General features: G+C 36.8%; 1 protein-coding gene across 10 annotated transcripts in view; it reads right to left on the bottom strand.

The window, feature by feature from the left end:
• The window catches only part of LTBP1 (latent transforming growth factor beta binding protein 1), a 190,655-nt gene that overhangs the window by 63,203 nt on the left and 106,588 nt on the right, over nt 1–20,864 (bottom strand). For 7 of the 10 annotated variants that reach the window (XM_069010026.1, XM_069010028.1, XM_069010027.1 and 4 more), the window contains 6 exons: nt 20,601–20,672; nt 6,941–7,063; nt 5,224–5,388; nt 2,084–2,317; nt 1,177–1,199; nt 76–178 (listed from right to left, as the gene is read on the bottom strand). In XM_069010026.1, the coding sequence (XP_068866127.1) occupies nt 76–178; nt 1,177–1,199; nt 2,084–2,317; nt 5,224–5,388; nt 6,941–7,063; nt 20,601–20,672 (720 nt within the window). The remainder of the gene's footprint in view (nt 1–75; nt 179–1,176; nt 1,200–2,083; nt 2,318–5,223; nt 5,389–6,940; nt 7,064–20,600; nt 20,673–20,864) is intronic. The other 3 variants (XM_069010029.1, XM_069010035.1, XM_069010031.1) reach the window with 2 other exon arrangements.

Below are 20,864 nucleotides of genomic sequence, written 5' to 3'. Positions count from 1 at the left end.
AGAATTGTTACTTTCCTGTTCTTTTAAGAATTTTAAGCACTCTCTCACATTGAAAGAAAAGCCAAAATAAGTTACCTGGAAACTTTGGATGCAGGTTAATTGTTGAAATTCCAGGAGAAAGCTGAGGCTGCCCAGGCTCTAGATAAGGCTGCTTTTCTTGATCAATGGAAGCTAATTCCTAGAAGAATGATAAAAAAAATAACATTCTGAAAACATTGCCTTAATTCATAGCTACCCACAAACTCCTGGCTTGACACACTGATAAAATTCTCACAAGTGGCTTTTGATAGCAGATCATTAATCACCACCAATTTAAACCTGAATGAACATGGAATACTATGTTCACACAATGGCATACAATTTAACATTGATTTTACTTGAAGCAGTCTTTTCCTGGAGCTTCTAATTGTATCTTTGGATTTGTCCCTCCATAATTCTCCCATTCTCTGGTCTTTAATTGCTTACAAATAGCATTTAAATGCAGTTCAGTATCACACAAAAGTATACAATCTCATCTAGGTCTCTGACCACTGTCAAAGATTCCTTCTTAGCTATTGAACCCATCATCTTATTTTCATAGAAATGTTAGATGCTTGTACGTCCTTAGGAAAATGAAATGGAGTACAGCTGCAGTTATTCACAACAAATCCCATTATCTTCAGCATAGAGAACCTGAAACCTCCAGAATGGGGGACTTCACACAGATACACACTTGCTCTTCTCCAACGAATAAAAGACATCCTAAACAAACAATGAAATTAACTTAGGCACTAATACCAGTCTCATAAGCAGGTGTCACAAATGCTTCTCAAAGCTTCATAATGTTTCTCTCTGATTTATTTTCTCTAGCTGTCAGTATCTGTGTCTCTTCTTCATACCCTCTGCATTTTTCAGTATCCTCTTTAAAACACAGTCTCCAGAATGGGATAGAGCAATATATACCAGAACCTCCAACAAATGCCTCTAAGACAGGTTAAAGTAATCTCTTTCTTGTACCTCACTACCTGCCTGTTGTTGTATATAATAACAGCACAAGTTCTTTTTGCCTCAGGGTTTGAACAGTAGTCCACTGACTTGTTTGTTCATCATAAATTCTAAATCCTTTCAGTTATCTTTTTCCCATCTTGTACACATGGTCTGCATTCTAATTCCCAGATAAATTACATCATGTTTTACCTGATCAGGAGCTGCTGTTGCCACTAAAACCAGAAAGAAAAAAGAGAATTAATCAGTTTTCACAAAACATTTTATTATATATTTTATCATATTTGAAAGTTGTTGTTGCCATCACACAAAAAATTCAGGCTCAAACTTCATTCCAAAGTAGTGCAAACCTGAAATAATGTTCCTGAAGCAAGTGTAAAAACTAACCTGAAACCAGATTAAGATTCTACACACTGTCTAATGTTTATTTATTCAGTATGCAGCTGCCTTGTAGGGCTGTTTACCTGCTTCCTCAGAAACAATTTGACAAACTCACAGGTTACTAACTCACTGATGAAACCTTTTCGATTCCTTACAAGGAATATCAACATCTGTAAATATTTTAAAGGTAAATTAATATCATAAGGATATATAACCTACCACTAACAAATTTTTCAAGGATTTATTGTAAAAAAAGGCAAAACATCAAGTTTTAAAATTTGTCTTTTCTTTAGACAAGCAAGAGTGGTTTGGGATTTTTTCCTCCACAAATATTACTTTTTTTCTGGGAAGGCATGGTAGGAATTTAATATAAGGTTTTATTTTCCATTGCAGCTTTCCTTTTTAGAATTCATAAATACATATATATGATTGATAAGTTTTTTTAAGTCTTACAACAAATATGTACTATTTTCTGATCATAAAAATTACTGAGTTTAAAGCAGTCTCATTCTCCTTCCATGGTCTCAGCATCTGGTAGGACCTCCACACAACATGTGAGAAGTAAATCACGTGAAGCAATACCCTCGGCAACACGGACGCTCTGCTGTGGGGAGTGACGCCTCTGGGCCCTGCACTGTCCGCAGGTGCCTCGCAAAGACACAAACCACGGAAGACACATGCACAGAAATAGAGAAAGACTAAATTTTCCCACTCTCACCTTCTTGTACAGCCATCTCAGTCTCACTTTTCTGTGAGAAGGTCAGTGCCTCCACTGGCTCTTCCTTTGCTGGGAGAGGTGGAGGAGAAGTACCTTTAGCAACAGGTTGAGTAATCGGGGTCTTGCCAATGACAGGTGGCTGTACTCTAACTGCAGGGTGATGATATAGCTTGTTTCTGTGAGGGCCAGAAACCGTATAACCCATTCCACCAGGGCAGATTTCCTTAAAAGCAGCTAGATTTGGGATGGGAAAATATTCCTTTTAGGAGTCTAAAAGTGCAATATGTTGACATAGTGGAAAATATAATGACTACCACTAAGAAATTTAATCTCATACTGTATATACATTTTTACAAAAAACTTCTTAAAGAGAAGCTATGCATTGCATGCTAATATGACTGAGCATTCTCCCAAAAGCATGTTCTGGCTGTTTTTCCCAGGAGGTTTCCCCTCCAGTTTACCATTTTTCTTCAGTTATGATTATCTGTCATTATATCAAGATATTTCTTAAAATTAATTCCCTTCAAACAGTATATCCTTTCTAATTTAAATATGCAAATTGTCTTTATAATCTATACTGCATAATGAATGAAGATCACTGTTGCTATCATTCTCTTTTTTGTAGAAATCAAAGAAATAAAGCTCACCAGCCCTGTACTAGAGGAGCACAACACTACCAACCAGTAACAACACTGATCCACAGGATCCCACTTGACTACATCAGAGGCCTCATACCAGTCCAGATCCAAATTCCACTGAATTGAAAAAGGCTGGCTAAATACAAGATGAGGATCATAAAAAGCCAAATCACTACTGGAAGAGAGGGGAAATAACCTCATTTATAAAGCTGCTACAGAAAAAATTAATGAAAGGCAACAGCACTTGCTCTGATCTCTACAGGTGATCTATATAAGCATCATGTTTTGCAATTCTGCTGGAAGAGTAAAATGAGAAAGAAATACAAATCAGTCTTCCTCCCCACCAAAGAGAATACTTATGCTCCTGTCAGGGTCAGGAAGACTTTCAGGAGTCTTGAAGGAGCAGTGTTTCTTTGTCCTTATTGCTCTAGGTAAAGCTATGTTGGGGTGAAATAAAAAAGATTTAGTCTCCCATGTGGGAATTCTTACAGTGGCCTAAGGGGTGTGCCAAGTGGGGCATTGCTAAGTTCACAAATTCTGCTTTGAAAACATCAGGGTTTTAAAATGAATTAGCATCTAAAATAAAAGCACAAAGTACTAGCTAAAAGCACTCCACAGATGAGTTGAATTATACATTAAATCACAGCATGCATTAACTGCACAATGTGTTTTAATGATGTCTTAGAAAATATGAAGAGTCTAATTAAATTGAGTGGATTCAGAATAATGAAATACTTTTTGCTGGAATATCTGATATCAAAACTTGCTATAAAACAACCAAATGAGGGTGGGAATTCTGGTCAAAGGAGTAAGATAGAAAATTTGATGTCTGTCCCTTCAGATGCATACTTAGGATGCAGGAAATCTTGCTTCAGGTTGTATTCTCTCAAATGAAAGGTAGACATGTGAGTCTTACTCTACCACAGCTCTGGTAAGAGCTCTCAACACCTGGGCATACAAATCTGCTCTATCAGTGTTTCTTTAGGAGATGGTTTACTTTCTACAAATATTTAATAAGCTTTTTACTTCAATGACTTTTATACTAACATGGGATGCTGCAGTAAATACATTACCCCATTCTGGAGTATCCCACTTTCACACATTTTTCATAGAAAACTCTGAAACATTATGAATTTAACCTGTTACAGAAAGGAACATGTTTTTAAATCATGCAAGCAGTCATTAAATGGGAAAAGCTCATCAGAATTTTTGATTCACAGATTTTCTCTCTGAAGCCTTTTCATTAAGAAAAAAAATCACTAAAGCAACCAATTCCATACGATACTTGATATATTTTTTGTGACCAGATAGCAGTCAACACAAGGATGTATTCTGTGCTCCAGCATACACACTATTGGGCACAAAGCCTCATGCAATAGTCTCACAGATGTAAAACTCCTGCACTTAAACTGCAAGTCATCTCATGAGAATGTATTTTTTTGCCATTAAAAAGCCACGCAAATGTTATTTATCCAAAAGTGAACCGCAGTTTTAAAATCTTGATCAATGATCTAGTGACCCAATGGTCTTGCAGGAAACAGTGGCTTTAAAAATCCATTGAAATGCTCAAAACTGTTGGTCACTTTCATTTCTGTAAGTCCAACTTCAGGAATCTGCTGCTCTCATTATGTCTCTGATACCAGCTGTGGATTTCCCAAAGCAGCCAGCTGGTTTGAAAATTTAAATCTTTATAAAATATTTCAGAGAAATACATGACCTGCATCATGATAGCAACATCAGCAGCACCAGCTTCAAGTAAGCACAGTGCATTGTCACTACAAATACTCAACAGACTGGACACCATGTATATTACAACAAGCAATGATGCTTCTAAAACAGATTAATTTGACCTTACATTTGGAAACAAAGAGAACATTTAATTGATTTTGCCTGAAGATTCCATAGGCATTTAAGTTTTAAGCAACATCAGGGAAAAAAAAGTACTTGAAAACAGTGATCAGTATCTATAATTTTTGGTGTCTTAATCTATAACCAGCCAAAGTGAGAGTGGTGACCAAACAAACTGATATTTTTAAAGTCCTTATATATTTAAATAACAGCAGAACTCCAATGGAACACTGATAATACAAGAGAGCTTTATGTATCAAGTAAGGAATTGTTTAAGTGAAAAATGGTATGAAAAGTTTAACTACTAGTTTATTGCTAAGAAGGCAATTCTCTCTTTAGCACATTCCTCAAAATGGATGGTAAAGATATGAAGAAAGGTGAGAAGGCAGAGAAATTACCATGCATATCCTACTAACTGTAATACAAACTATATTCCATGTTGTTCTGTAACCAAATTCTCAAAAGCTGCCATCCTTTCACCAGAGCCTTTAACAACTGAAGAGTATTAAATAAATTTTGGGTTACTTTTCCTGTATCTATAGTATGTACTCTGGTGGTTGGTTTGTTGGTTTGTTTTTTTTTTTTTTTTAAACATGCATAAAAAATTTAGGGGGATGGGGGCAAGAGCTTGTATTTTTAGTGGGAAGTTCTTACCTGTTCCTGGGAGCGGACACTTCTCACAGTGTGGGCCCCAGGCTTTGCCAACACTGCAACAGCAAAGCTGCTTGCTGAGCTGAACAGAAAGAGGATGCATGCATTGCTTTCCTGCACTAACAAACCGGTAGCAGGGTCCTTTCTCTTCAGCTACAGGGTTATCAGCTGCAATGAAAGTGGAAGAGAGGATGGTACTGTTCACATGAAAAGCAAAACAGCAAAACACCACTAGATCTCCAACATCACTCAAATGGATTAATATTCTGTCTGCAGAAGTTTTATTTCAAACACCTATCTCTGATGAGAATCACAACATTAAAAAAAATCTTATTTTGCATCAACACTCCTGAATTCCAACTTACCCTAGACCAAGGATAAGAAGTATTTCAAAGAAAAACAACAACAAAAAAAGTAAATTCAAAACCAGCAGTTGCCATGCTGCCACAATGAAGAGTGAGAATCATCTCTCTCACTTGTACACAGCAGCTGAAGATCAGTCACTGGCACTACACAGTTGTGTCAAGCTACAAAGCCAATGGAACATCCATCTATAAGCAGGCTATGTCAGTAAGACTGCAAAAGCATTAAGTACCATACATGACACTTTTTTTTAATAAAAGAGACAACTACATATTCCCATTTTAATGTGGAAGAGCCAAAGGCCATAAGCTATGATTAATATGAGGTAACAGAAAGCTAAGACCCATCCAGCTTTCTAATTTATGCATCCACATTAACATACATTTAACAGTTCTGGGTAACATGTTCACATAACTCAAAAAATACAAAGACTACTTGATTTTCAATATGACATGTAAAAGCAAAAACAAAACACAACAACCAACTCCTCTCTTCTGGTGTTCAACTGAAAAGCAATATGAAGTCCTTCAAACTGCTGAGAAACTTTCTCAGTACTTAAGTGTCATTAACTAGCAGCAAAAAATTGTTATGCTGGGGAAAAAAAAAAGAACTCACCTATGACTTGAGACTGTATTTGATAAATGTAAAGACAGCTCAGAGAAAGAACTCAGGATTATAGCTATTTCTCAGTTGTACATATTCTTCACAAAAAAATATAAAGTGAAAAATTTAGTTGTTCTTTACACTCTCTTCTTTTCTTGCAGAGGTAAGTGATCGCAACCAAAGTAAAAGCTAACTAATAGAGGGAAATATTTGCATTCATGTCATTCACAGCCTTTTCATGATCCTAATTCTTTCTTAAATTTGAATTCTTCTTAATGAGAAGGAAAATGTGCTAAAGATCATCCTGGGTTAAATGTTTATTAATGTACTATCCAGATCAAAGCTGCAGAGGTGGAAAAGGGGAGAGCAGGACACAAAGATAATTTTGGCTGGGAAATTAGCAGAGGGGAGCAAAAAAAAAAAAAAAAGGGAAACTCCAGGCTACTGAAAAAGGACTGAGTATATGTGGAGGCTGGATATGGCCTTGAAGATTTGGTGACAAGAAAATCAGGAAAAGATGGCAAGGATCCTGGGTAGCCACTGGTGGAGACCAAGCTTTCTGGGACAAAGAAACAGAAAAGAGGCATGAGCACTGAGACTGACTAAACAGAGTGAATAAACTGAGAATATGAGCTGGAGACAATGAAAAAAAAAAGGTGACAGATTAGAATAGTTGGGCCCAATCAAATAAATCTTCATCTGAAATGTGACTATATATATCTAACTTGGTACTTTAATTAGCAGTATTACTTACGTATGCATCTTGAGAGGGTAGGATCTGGCACAAATCCCATTTTGCAGGTACATCTGTAGCTGCCCATGGTATTCAAGCACTCACCATTAGGGCATACTCCCTGTAACTGACACTCATTGATATCTGTGGGGAAATTGGAAACAATCAGATGCTGAAACATGTATTAATACTTCTTTCTTCAGAAGTTCTCACTTTTTTTTTTAAATATGAAGGAGAACTGTTACAAGTTAAGACTCAAATCAACACTTTTTCCCATATTGACATGTGATTTATAACCTTTCAAAACCCTGTTGAGAACATAATAGAAACAAAATTACATTTATACATTATTCGCAAGTACTCTGAATTAGAAAAACAAATACATTTTGACTGGCTTATCAATCCCTCTTCTCCTGACTAGATTGCTTGCACAGTTCAACACAGCTCACAAGAACATTCACAGAGACAAGTTTTAACCAACGTGTATTTTACATGGGGTGGAACACTGCTTGCCACATTCAATACAGTCTTCATTAGTATTTATGTTTAATAGTGCTCAACGGTTCATTATGCTGAAAGCAGCACAATGCAAAAACATCCTCTGTAGCCCAAAGAACCTGATGGCAAGAATATACTGCAGGGAGCACAGAACACACCTGACATGAAAAGAATTGCAGCTATGGCAACACAACTTGTATGTCCCTTCCAACTCAGAGTGTTCTGTGATTCTGTGAACTGCGTTGATAAAGTTTGCTGTTAGGAGGCCACCTGTGCAAGTGTTGCTTTCACAGTCTGACTGAATCATCCTCCCATGCCCCAAGCATTGGGTCTCAGGTCTATATCACACTCATGGTTGCATCTGTAGTTCACTTACTCTTAAAACAGAACCTGTTTAACAATCATCTGGAGACCATCTGTAACTATGCCAGCCAAACTAGTTTTTTGTTTCATGGGACAGCAACAACATAGTTCGCACTGATAATCCAAACCTTAAAACAGTAACAAAAATAAAAATTAAAAAACTGTCTAATCCATAATTATCTGTCATAAATTGTGAAGTGTCTTCTTTCAGAAAAATGGAGCAAGTACATTGAAATAGATCTACTTTAAAATATTTATGGGTATTATTTTTCCGTAAGATTTTCCCTCTCTATCCTTAAGGCTAGGAAAAAACACCTAACCTTGCTGAGTAAACAAACTTCACATGGAAGTCAGAAATTTCAGCTAGCTCTTTGAAAATCAGGTATTAGTGATAATTTATCTAAAATATACAATATTTATTATCTTTCCTTTTGGCTTTTATAAAACCAACCTAATTTTATTTGACCTCATTGTATGTTGCTTCCTAATGCAACGCCATCACTGAGGGTAAGAGGCTGAATATACAAAATCTAACAGATGTGCTAAAGTTTGCATTTGGAAACCTACAGAAAGATTCCTTCTTCATTTTTGTTCATAAATTTGGCTACCTGTCCCATGACACAAAAGTGCACAGTACAGCAGACTCTGCCAGTTGCCATATCAGCCACATTTTTTTCTAAATACTCAGTGTTGAGCTTATCCCTCAGCTCTTCCAGTGCTATACCTAATATAGTATCTTGACACCACCTGGATAAACTTCACTTCTATGCACTTAGCTACGTGTGACAGAGTAGTAATTTATATCCTAGAACTTTGGATGAAATGTGATGGAAACCACACGAATTACAAAGGATCAGCTCTGCCTCAAAGGAATTTTCAAGTGAAATTCCCAGACTACATGACTTTCTGACCTCAGAGGGAGTGGACTATTTAAAAAGGAGAATGGTATAACAGCAGAAAAACCAGCCGAAATAGTTTTGTACAGCAGTCTACATTTGTCCCATCCAATGTTTAAGTGGGATGACATCCCATATAAGAACAGGAGTATCTTATTTAAGGATTGCAGCAATACAGAATATTTATTAAGCTAGACTTTTTTGCATGCACTTGAATTTTACCAGTTTCTTACGTTTTTTCGTCAGACTAGCTTCTTTCTTTTACCCTCAATCTCAAAATATGATCAAAGGCACCTACACAGTTCCAACTGGTCCCAGAGGGAAGATTATCACTATTTCAATACCATTATGATTTGTGTGTATTAAAGAAATGAATTTAAATCTTAACAGTTAGCAAACTAAAGACATTATTGAAACATCTCTAAGTAGAAACACAGTGGTGCTGTTGTACAGTTGTTGGGCGGAAAGGACATATTACTAACGCTCCATTTTCTAAAATTAGTCCCCACTAGGACCTGATAGAAAAAAGGACTCTGCAATATCTAGAAGATAATACAAATAAAATACTGGAACACTCAAGAACCCTCTATTGAATTTTCTACCTGTTGGCAATTTGGGTTGTCAGATCAGTCTTCAAATGCTAAACCACAAAACGATTCTACTTGCTTTGATAAAGCATTGTCTCTGGTGTCAGAAATAATAAGAAGAGATCTTTCACTCTGAGTACAGGAAAAATGTCAATATCTGGATTCATTTCAAAATGAAAATCCTCAACACAGTTACACAAATACAAATTACATGCACACTTATGTGTAAAAACCACATACGGTTTTTGGAGGAAGAGGAAAAACACAGGAGAAATCGATACACATAATGAAAATAATTTCTCTACTTCCTACATTGTAATAGCCAGACATTTTTAAACAAATTTCTGCCTTTCCATATTCTAAGTACACATTTTTCTTTATAGCAAAATTAACCTATACCACTGGAGGAAAATGGAAGACATCTGCCAAGCAACATACATAACATATCACTTTTTTGGTGACTTTTTCTGGAATTAGAAATAACAGAAATGCTTTGTCTAGTGAAAACAGCATTTAAGTTTTACATCAGCAAAGAGGACTGCTTATTTTAAAAAATGGCAATTTGATTTGGATTTTGTAATTCTTATTTTCAAGGAAAGACTAGGTCTCTTGTTTGCTAACCATTGCTATTTACTTATATGTTAGCACGAAATGGATGGCACTTTTTCTTTCTACGTAGGAGGATAATTCTACCCTTCTACATGTATTTAACGAAGGTAATTACACAGCTTAACATAAGTGCATTTGTATTTTCAGTGTTAAAAATGATTAATGATGCATTCTTCATTTATTAGATGATACCTTTACTCATTGTTTGCATCCACCTTCATTTTAAGGAATATTTAAAATCTATATATGGATAAACTTTATTATTTGAATATTAAAAGTATGAATGTTCCAAGGCATCATTTACTAGAGTGGCTGATTTGTGGATACATAGGATCTTCCTATAATTCATGAATACACAGTCATCCTTCTTTCCAAATCATTCAACTATCCTACAGGAATCATTCACAAATGCTGTCATTACTGCCCCTGTATTCAATCTCTTTACAGATGAACTGTTCTTGTATGTCTTGTACTTAAAAACATAATCCCCCATTCACATGAGCTCTGCTATTGCTATTTAATGTGGGCACTTCTACACTTAAGTACCAGCTTATGTATATGTAAATACCAACTAACATTCCTTCTAGAGTTCCTGATACAGATATTCCTCTTGCTAAATTTGTCCAATTTTTAAAGTTAACTTCACTGTGCATGTTCCAGTGCCCTCAGCATGACTTAATTATAGCGTATTTTAATGCCTCCTTTCCTGGTCGTGTCTACTCAATGAGCTCATAGAATTACTGAGCTGATGCCCTATGCTGAATTACACAAGCTTGTCTAGGGATTCCACAGAAACAAACCAGAAGCTGATCAAAAAAAACCCCCAAACCCTCAAATTTTATAAAGAAACATATGTACATGTAAGAATAGTGTTTATTTAACAACTTGAGCAGAAAAAAAAAATTCCTCCCAGATTTTACTACCTACTTCATTTCAGACTGTGGTAAAAGGCCACCTATCCAAAATGTTTCCTACCACCTGCCAGCCTGCCCAGCTGTGCAAATTGCCCTGGAATCAACTTTTTCAGGCAGCTGGAAAGGAAATGTAATTCAAGATTAGCAGACTTTTTTTTTTTCTTTTTAGCCCTCTATTTCTTGTATATGGAAATAAAAATATTTCAATTTTACATTAGTATAGGAATAAGAATTCATTTGCTTCACTGTAAAAACTAGAGAAAAATGTCTGAATAATGTCCTGTGTAGAAGTATGAACTGATGGCATACTTGAGGAGTAATTTGATCAAATGCCTTCATCTACACAGAGGAAATACTAAGGGGCTAGGCAGCAGTACTACAAAACCACACATATGAAAATAAAGCTTTCCAAAGACCAATTCAATACAGAATTTCAGTTTTTGAGAAAAGCAGAGTAATGAAGTTCCATTGGTAAAAAGCCTCTGTGCTAGTGATACAGAAAAAAAGAGAATTTAAACAAGGAGATATTGCACACAGCACCTCACATGGTTCCATCAAGAACTCTCACAGTAAGCACTGCTATTTATAATTTTTACAGAACTGGTAAATAAAGCATTAATTTTTTAATAGTTGGTGTTTGATAATATGAATGACTTGACCCTTTCTCAGTGGTAGTAAATGGGTATAATCCCACTGGCATGAAAGAAGCGCTGTCAGTTCTGCACTGACTGACATCCTGACCCTTGCTTTTACCTGTTAGTATTATACATGCCAAATACGTGGAACTGGTCCTTGGTATACTGTGCCCCTAGCTGTGGTAGTCCATCTCCATGAAAGTTTGACTCACGATCTGTTGAGATGGCAGTGGAAGCCACATGCCATCTGTGCCAGTTTGGCCAAATTTAGGAATACCTCCTCTGAGAGAAGGTAGGTTACAAACCACCCCTCCCACACCAGGTTCAGGAAAAAAAACTTTTTCCTCGAAGGAAAGTGAAAGAGATAACAACTATTTATTTAACAAGTACACAGGAAAAAAGATACTAATGCTAAATAATGAAACCTCTTGCTGTAGAGAGAAAACCTGGGAAAATTTCAGAGTCCTTCAGTAGTCTCTCTCTCTCTCCCTCCTTGGAGCTGGGATGGGGTGGTGGGCCCACCTCCAGGGCCAAGGCCTCGGTGGAAAGTCCTCCCAATGTATTCTGATGTTGAAACAGTCCAGCAGAGAAAAAAGGGGAAAAAAAACAAGTCCCAGGAAAACAAAAGTCCAACTCTCTGTCTCTGCCTCTCTGGAGAAAAAGAAAGCCAAAAACTGGCTGGAAAGCAAGCTGCTTCCTCCCGCTCCTGCCGCTGCAGAACCAGACCGGTTTTATCTCTGTGTCCTTGGAACATGAAAACAAACTGCAAACTGCTTTGAAAATGTACACTTTCCTCTCTCCCCTCTAAGGCTCAGTTTAAAGGCATAGAAAGGTATACATACTAATTTCTGGGCATAGTGCAGCAATAGGGAATACAACATCAAGTCACCCCAAGACACCATCCCAGCAGCCCCGTTGGTAACTCTGCTCTCACAAGTTCATCCAAATACACAGAAGCTTTGCCACAACCAGGGTTTTAACAGTGATGCTGCAGCACTGACAGATGAGTCTGCTGTGCCTCAGCTCCTCCTAGACCCTTTTCTAAGCTTGATATATGGTGAGGTCGGCCACCACACTCTCCAGAGCCACCACTGTGCTCCCAGCTTCAAATAACTCAGACACTGTAACCAAACTGCTGCTAATCTATCCCACAATCTTCCCACAGAGGAGAACTTAAAACAGGCTCTCTTAACAACAACAGTTGGTGTTTGATACCTTCCCACACATTTTTATAGGTCTTCTGGGTGTCAGGTCAGCCTACTCTCAGAAAACGCAATGTGTTAATGACTCACTGCCACTGAATTTCCTGGTGAAAAAAAGCAAGCTGTAACAGCCATTTTCTAACTGAAAGCCCATCTGCTCATGTGGAGAGTAGGACTACAAACATAGTACTATCTTCGTGACATAAAAAAAAACCCAACAAAAAACCAACCCTCAAAACCAAACAAGCAAGTGAGGAAAGTGGGAACAATGTAAGATGGTGTTCATTTAAACAAGTAAGCACACAATAACATTGAACTTGTTATAAACCATGACAATTACACAGCTTTACTAAGTCCAAAAGCAGATTCATCTTCAAAGAACTTTACATCCATTATTAGCAGATAGAAGATGGAAATGAATGGGTAACTCAGATAACAAAAAGAAAATTCACTTTGTTCAAGTTTTTTTTCTGCTTACTTTTTATCAATGTTCACAAAGAAATTTTATTTGGATTTTTGTCCAGTGTAAGGCAACCATCAAGGTTTCACATTAGAAATACCCCAAAGCATTTTACCAGAATCTTGGTCCACATATATTTAACACAATCAGATGAAGTTTTTACTCATGACCACATATAGACACTTGCATGGGCTCAGTATCACAATACTGAAGTAAATGCCGTTCAGTCTAAGTGCAGGCAGCAGTTAGTAACATCTATTTCCTTCTAATAACTGTGATTTAGAGAAAGACTGAATACTCTAGAAGAAATTAAAAAATGCAGAAAGCTTCTGAAAAACAACCTGACCCTTATCTGTTACTGTTAAAGATCAAAACCTCCAGTGATTTTTCAACACCTCCACCTGTATTTCCTCAAGTACAGATTTACTTGTTCAGCTCTCTTACATACACTGCACACTGGAGAATGGCAATGACTGAAAAAGAAATGCATCAATCAAAACTTCAAATTCTGTTCTAAAGTACTTAAATTTCACACCCAATGGAAGGTCTCCCTCTTGCTGATGTAGAGGTATTTGTGTGCAGAAAGGTAGAATGTAGTAGAATCTTCCTCAACTGAATGACAATGCACAGAACTCTGTGCTGGAGGGGAGGGCATGCTGCAGAAGGTCTTAACTTCCAATATTCTCTTGCATTCTCCAATTCTACATTGGCTTTTAAATTAAATTAAAACAGTGTTTGTGACTGCATTAGCTGCTGTTCAACATTACTTTGGTTCTTTACTGGAAATCTACGGGCAACTTCTCTCACATTTCCTGGAGCAATGGTATACCTAATTCAATCACATCCAGGAAGTGAATAATTTCAGCTTTATTCCAGGATTAATGACATTGTAATGCAGACTGAGTATCCTTTATCCAAGAATAACAAACAATGCTAAGTGTAAACATCAGATCCTAGGAAAAATTCCTGTGCCTGCTTAAAACGACATCTGTACCTGTCACTTACTGTTGAAAGAGTATGCTTTGCTTGGTTACTGTAAAACATGCCGAGTTATTTACTACATCATAAAGCTCCTTTAATTTCCCCTTTTACTGAAATACCTTACTAGATGCTTCAGCAAGCAAATATGGAAATGCTTCACAGCCTGCTTCTGTTCTATGCACTAACAAGCCAACACAACCTGAAGGTGATGGCTGCTACAGCCAAGCAAAGTGGTGCAGAAGGACTACTGATCAGCAGAGAACTGCTCTGCTGCAGAGCACCCCACAAAAGCTGATGTTGGAGTATCAGCTCTGCAGTGTTTCCCTTCAGCAGCTTCCAGCTGTAAGACTAAGAGAGGTTCACTGCATTTTGGCTGTGTTAACCATTACAACAGCTTCTCAGACCACCCAGGCCCAGCTGGCCTAATGCAGAAACACTGAGGTGGTGTAAAGCTGTCTTCTCTGCCTTCAGCCTAGTAAGCCATTCGGACACACTGAGCAAGTCCGCTCCCTACCCTTTTCGGATAGGGAACAATGCCCATATTTGGTCACAGACACACAGGAATTTGAAACATTCCTATAAAATTGAATTAATTCTTTCATTTCCCAGCTTAGTACATTGAATTTATGCTCATCAAAATCATCACAGCTTGGAAATTTTAACCATATCTAAGTACATCTTAAAATTCTACAACCAACAATACATGTTTATTAATGTGTTGTGCAGTCTTCTGATATTACATTATTTAAATCTATCTATTCATTTTAGAGAAGACATTCTTACTCAAGAAAAGCAGTCTATGAATTCAGAAAGGTCAGGGTTTATTGCAAGAATTTAGAACAATGCAAATACAAACAAAAATAGTCTTTAATTTGTTTTTTTGAAAGAAACCATTGCTACTATTGATGTAAATAATGCAGTCAAATTTCTTTCCAGGAGCACTGATAGCTTTGAAACTATAGGTTCCACTACCAAAATGGGATCAGGGTTTGATTTTATTACTATTTTATGTTGAAGTAACTAAAATGCATTTAAAATTTTCATAAATAAGTCTGAAGAATGTTAAGTGATTGAGTATTAATTAAAAAAAAATTCCTCTTTTGAAACAATAGATCTCACTTGTACCACTGAGTTTGCTATGTTACAAATTTGGCAGGTGATTTTTGATTACATGAATTAATATGACTCAAAAAACAATGAACAATTCAGATTTTCAAAGTGACATTACATGCACTAGAAGAAAACAACATATAATGTCACAATTTTTAAGACAACATATAACAAGGTATAAAAACTAAATATGCAACTGCTTTCAGCTAGGACAATCATGACATCTAGAAGATTCTTATAAAATTTGGACCAAGAACAGGAACTTGTAGAAGCAAGGACTTCTAGTCAGACCACCACAGCCCTGGTAACTTCACTGAAATATTCAGAATAAACTTGTGGCTAGAAAAATACTGCAGCCCCTCTCACCCCCTCTGTCCCAAGTGTCTGGTGCTGGAGGACACAAGCAATCTTAATAGCTGATCACAGGCCTAAGCACTGTGGAAAGATAAATTTCTGAAGGGGGACTTCTACAGTTAGCTCTCAAATCCTATCTCTATGCTTATTAAAAACTGACTGTTTAAATTACTAAGCAATAAAACCAAGTGAAAAATATTTACCTCCTTCTGATGCAAAGAGAATGACTTCTCTTTCAGTAAGACCCACACACCCTTAAAACACTTCACTGCATTTAAGCAAAGAAAGCCTTCTAGATCAATTATATACTAACTAGAATTTGCCAAAGTATTTAGGCAACATCTTAATTAAGAATATCCTAGAGGTCAGTCATCAAATGTTATTTAGTAATATCTGCCTTGATAGATGTTTTCATACTGTAAGTGCTTTAATATGCATAATAAATCATACTGCAGATTTAGACTGGAATATATAATTTATGTCAATATGCCAATTGTGAAAATTTGACACATTCTGGTAAGTTAGGCTTCACTGGGAGTGCCATCTGACTGAATGATCTCCAAATTGACTCAATATCCAGGCATCAATTTTTATTCTCTTCATGAAAACCAATTACAATCAATTACCTATTAACACCACAGAAAATACTGTTCCAACTGTTTCTGCTATAGGTACATTAACCACTATTAATATCCTCTAAGAAAAATACAATATCCAGATTTTACTGCCTCCATTATAGTTGATTGTTTCAATAATGACTTGATTAGTGAGAATGAGAGGTAAAAGAAACAAAAAACAACGTTTCATTGTTAATTAAACTACTGCAATGTTTTTTAAAATTACAGAAAAAACAGCTGCTTATTCTAAGAAATGACCCACTGATTTCTGTGAGCTAAGAGAATAGCAGCAGAAGAAATCAGTCCAACTCATTTTGTGCTTTTGCGTGGAATTTACTGGAATGAAAGTTTGCAGAGCCACACTTCTCAAACACATAATCAGTGTCCAAACAGCAACCCAGCCCAATTTCTGGAGATATATTTAATTCTCACTGTGATCATCATAAAAGAAGTTCTTTGAAAGATGGTTGTTGACTTAGTAACTAAGTAACATTAAACAGCATTTCTTATTAAGGAAGCTCTTTTATTATTTAAAAGTAGCGAAATAAATATACGACATGCAGAGAAAACAAATTTATTACTTTATTTTAGGCACAAATGTAGGAGGGAAGAATATACCTTCAAAATTTATCTTAAAACATGATGAAATCAATGAAAAAGTGCTTTGAGTCTCCAGAGCACATGATTATAGAATTTGATCGATCAACATACAAGTATTAGTTTCTGAAAGTTCATAAACATTTAATTTTAAGAATATAGGGACTTTCCAAGAACTTCCATGCACTTTTTACTTCATTGCAAAACAAGCGTTCAGGTATTTTTCCAGTTCTTCAAGATAAGATTTCTAAAGTGCTCTGTTGGCAATATGTTAGTTTCCTGAAAAATGAATCCAACCTTTTCACCAGCTGTTTTTTCCATTCTTTTCAGTTTTCCAAGAAAACCACTAGCAGACTAAGGAAACAGTAAGTATAACTCTAAGCAGGGAACCAGAAATTAGCATAGCATGTGGATTCTGACAAAGAACTTGCAACACTGATAAGCTGTATTTTGGCTCTAATGACAGCCTTAGGGCATCCATGTGCGTATATGTAATAAATCACCCCATTGAAAAGATAATTACTGAGGAGGGAAAAAGCTTTCTTGATAGTAATTATGCTAAACTGTTTGAATTAACATACCCACAGATGGTTCTTTGTGGTCCTACTTACACATTAGAGAGAAGAATGCTTCATTACATTAATTCACTCACTTGAAAGGAAAAAAATAATGATCTGATTATTAATCACACTAATATTCCTTAGTTTCTGAAGCCTATGTAGACTTTTGACTGCAAAACCAAAGTAGAACAAAAGGTTAATTAGGCTTTTAGGCCTGAGTTTTCAAAGGCAGTGAAAGTTGGACAACATTGAGGTGAAAAAACCAATCTCTTTTAGCTGTAGGCAGGGATTCAGAAACATATCCTCATTACTATTTGGTCTGGCAACCCTGGCCCTTTCTAAGCATGGACACAGCATGCATACCCTTTCAGCAAAGAATAATCTAATTAAAATGTTCACTTGCATATGGACATGCTGTTCTACTCCCAATTTAATTTTAAGGATTCTTAAAGGAATATGAATACTCCCATGCCAGCAGCTTAAACAGTTTTCTCTTGACATGTACTGCTGTCTGTATTAGAGCTGACCGTATCACTTTCTTCATTAGCCCTGTCCTCCTCTCTTATAGGAAAGCATGTCTGCTTCAGATAAACAAACAGGACACTTTTGGCTGACCCATTGAGAAACACATGCTAATAACCATTTCAGGGCTGAAATGCACCCTGCCAGCAGCTTTCACATATGAAACTGGCTTTCCTGAAGAACATTCAAACAGAGGTCAAAATCCTGACCCTCTGAAAGAAAATGGTAATCTTGTTACTGACTTCAATGGGACTAGATTCCATCGTGGCTTTGTTTCATGTTCCTTCTCCCATTTGTATCTCCTTATTGGAGTGTCTTATTGAGCAAATTACAGAGAAGCCATTCAAGCCTCAATAAAGCAATAAGGGGAACCTCCAGCAGCTACTACCTCTTCCCTCTCCAGAAAGTTAGGAGATTGTGCCCATCCCAAATTCATCAACAGTCTGGTAAAATAATCTTACTATCATTTCATGATTAAACACTACATTATAAATTTCCATGTATCCACTGCAAGTTATATTTAGAGTCTACAGCTCACTCTCTTCTGAGATAGTGACAGCAGTATAAAACAAATCATTTAAAGCCTCATATTTCTTGCAGTTTTAGTTACGTAGTACAAAACTGTGTCAGAGGAAAAATTATCAAAATCCAGTGCAAACCCCAATGATTAGCCTACCACATACAGATCTATTTCTGTACTGGCAGTGCTTAGCTCCCTCTTACACTCCTACCCAGATACATATGTTCTCTCTCTCTATCAGCCTGTCACCGCTCAGTGAAACAACTTCCTGGCCTATTTCTGGCAACCTTCACAAGCACCAGACCATTTCTAACTGTCTATAACCCCTGATCAAGGATCTTCGTTTCCATGAAATAAGGTTTCCCAACACCTGGGTTCAACCTCTTGAAACGAACTGAATGCCCTACTTGCCTTTAAATGCCTGCTGGGTTGCTGCTGTCTGAAACCATTGTGTATTCTGTGGGGTATACACACAACTACTGAAGATATCAAAAGCTCCTGTCTCTTCTGGATCAAGCTCAGAGGGATGAATGATGGCACTAATACATCATAGCATCTTCTAAACGCTTTCTGTGCTGAAAGTTAGAAAACCTCTCTTTTGCAGACTCTGAAAAACCTCATGACTGATATGTGGAAAAAGACAATCTCTTTCAAAATAGCTGGAACCATCTTGTTGAAATACATACATCACCTGCATGTTTAATTTGAGGCATAAAAAGGCTGCCCATTGACATCTCACACGTACCTCCCTCATCTTTTCACCTTGCAGTCCTCATCAGTAAATTGCCACCAACATCTCCCCATCCCTTTTATTTATTAAAAGAACTCTACAGTCTTTCACTGTAGATCAGGGAACAAGCTCTTGAGATGCAATTGGCAGCTCTCGTCCATTTACTTTTTTGAGCCACCCAGTCCTCCTAACGCCCCTACCCTGCAAGCTAGTAAACCACTAGGTAGAGACCTGAGCAGCAGATAGGCTCAGGTGGCTAAACTTCCAGACAGCAGCTCACATCTCCCTCAGCAGTAAACCAGCATGATGTTTGTGTTTAGTGCTCAACAAACTTTATTATTTTGGTGGGTAAATAATTTCTTTATGCAACTGGCTATTGTACATTCTCTCATTAACATGCAAAGTGAAAGTTTTCAGTTAAATAAGATTAAATTTATGTCTAAAATGCCTACATTTATACTTTAACATGAATTATTCTTTCATTTTATCCAGCTCTCCACCACCACTACTATTTTTTGGGACCTCTTTTACCTTTGAAATAACAACAGTGATTAAGAAACTTGGCCACAGCAGTATCAGCTTCACTTGAACTCGTTTTTCCCTTGCTTCCCAAATCCCTCTCCAGAACACTACTGCAAGATTGCTTACATCTTCTCAGAGTTCCTTTTTCTTGTTTACTTGTGCTGTGCCAAACAAGTCAGACAAGCAATCAGGCTTTCTGCTATATCCTCATCTGGCACCTCTGTGCAGTGCTCCAAGATACACAGAAAGAATGAGCATTTGCCTGTGGTCATCTCTTCAGCTTTGTCAGAGATGCTATAGACCAGGAGAATCCAAATGTCCCAAGCCTTGCTTTGTAGCTGCATGGTCATGCAGACTCCACAATCCTGTATGTTTTGATAACTTCTATATTTACTGACAGGTGATAATAATCTCAGAGTAACACAACCAGGCCGTGTCTAATTCCATACATCCTACCTGCACTATGCACATTCTGGAAGTAGGTGGGTCACTTCTTTACACAGCAGCCAGGTATTCATGCTTTTCATCTCCACTTGCCAGGGACATTATCTGGCTTTTCTCAGTACTGTTGTGCCTAACCTCTTGAGTCCAAAACAATTGTTCTCTGATTGCTCTATACTTCCATGATTACAAAAAATATTCTGTATTGCTAGTTTCATCTGACTTAACTGAATATGTCTGCAGATTCACTGTTTAGCAAAAAAACTGACAAAACAATGTATTTCTACGGAAAAACCAAGTAAAAGAATCCTTATGAAGTCATCTTTATAAATCATCAAAGAAAAGGAGAGTATACATGAAAGTTTCAGAAGTTATTTTCCCTGGAAGAAAAAAGCCACTCTTACAGAGTTGCCAATATTTGGAAAGAGTCAAAAGTAGTCTCAAGATTTTTTCCCAAATATAAATCAATGGACTGGACTGATTCATCTAAATCATCAATATCAAAGCTGTCACAGAAAGCCAGTACTCAAAATAAACACAATCAATTGTGGGTACTATCATACCTTGACAAAATGTAGCATTGATCCTCTTGTAGCCTTGTGGGCATTCCATCATAGGACCGTATCCATGGTAAGCTGAAAAAAAAAAAAAATCAGTTAAATACTGCTAATTCATATGCTTACAGAGCCTCACAGCCAAATTATTATAGAACTATATTAAAAAAATTATAAGGTTTTGTGATGAATGGTTAAGCAAAAAAGACAAAGAAATGAAAATTAAAGATTGCACAGGTAACCTTTTTCAATGTGTGCACCACTTAAGTCTTT

Source organism: Aphelocoma coerulescens, chromosome 3 (genome assembly GCF_041296385.1).
Source record: "Aphelocoma coerulescens isolate FSJ_1873_10779 chromosome 3, UR_Acoe_1.0, whole genome shotgun sequence".
Lineage (NCBI taxonomy): Eukaryota > Metazoa > Chordata > Aves > Passeriformes > Corvidae > Aphelocoma > Aphelocoma coerulescens.
This window is presented reverse-complemented; position numbering and strand designations above follow the sequence as displayed.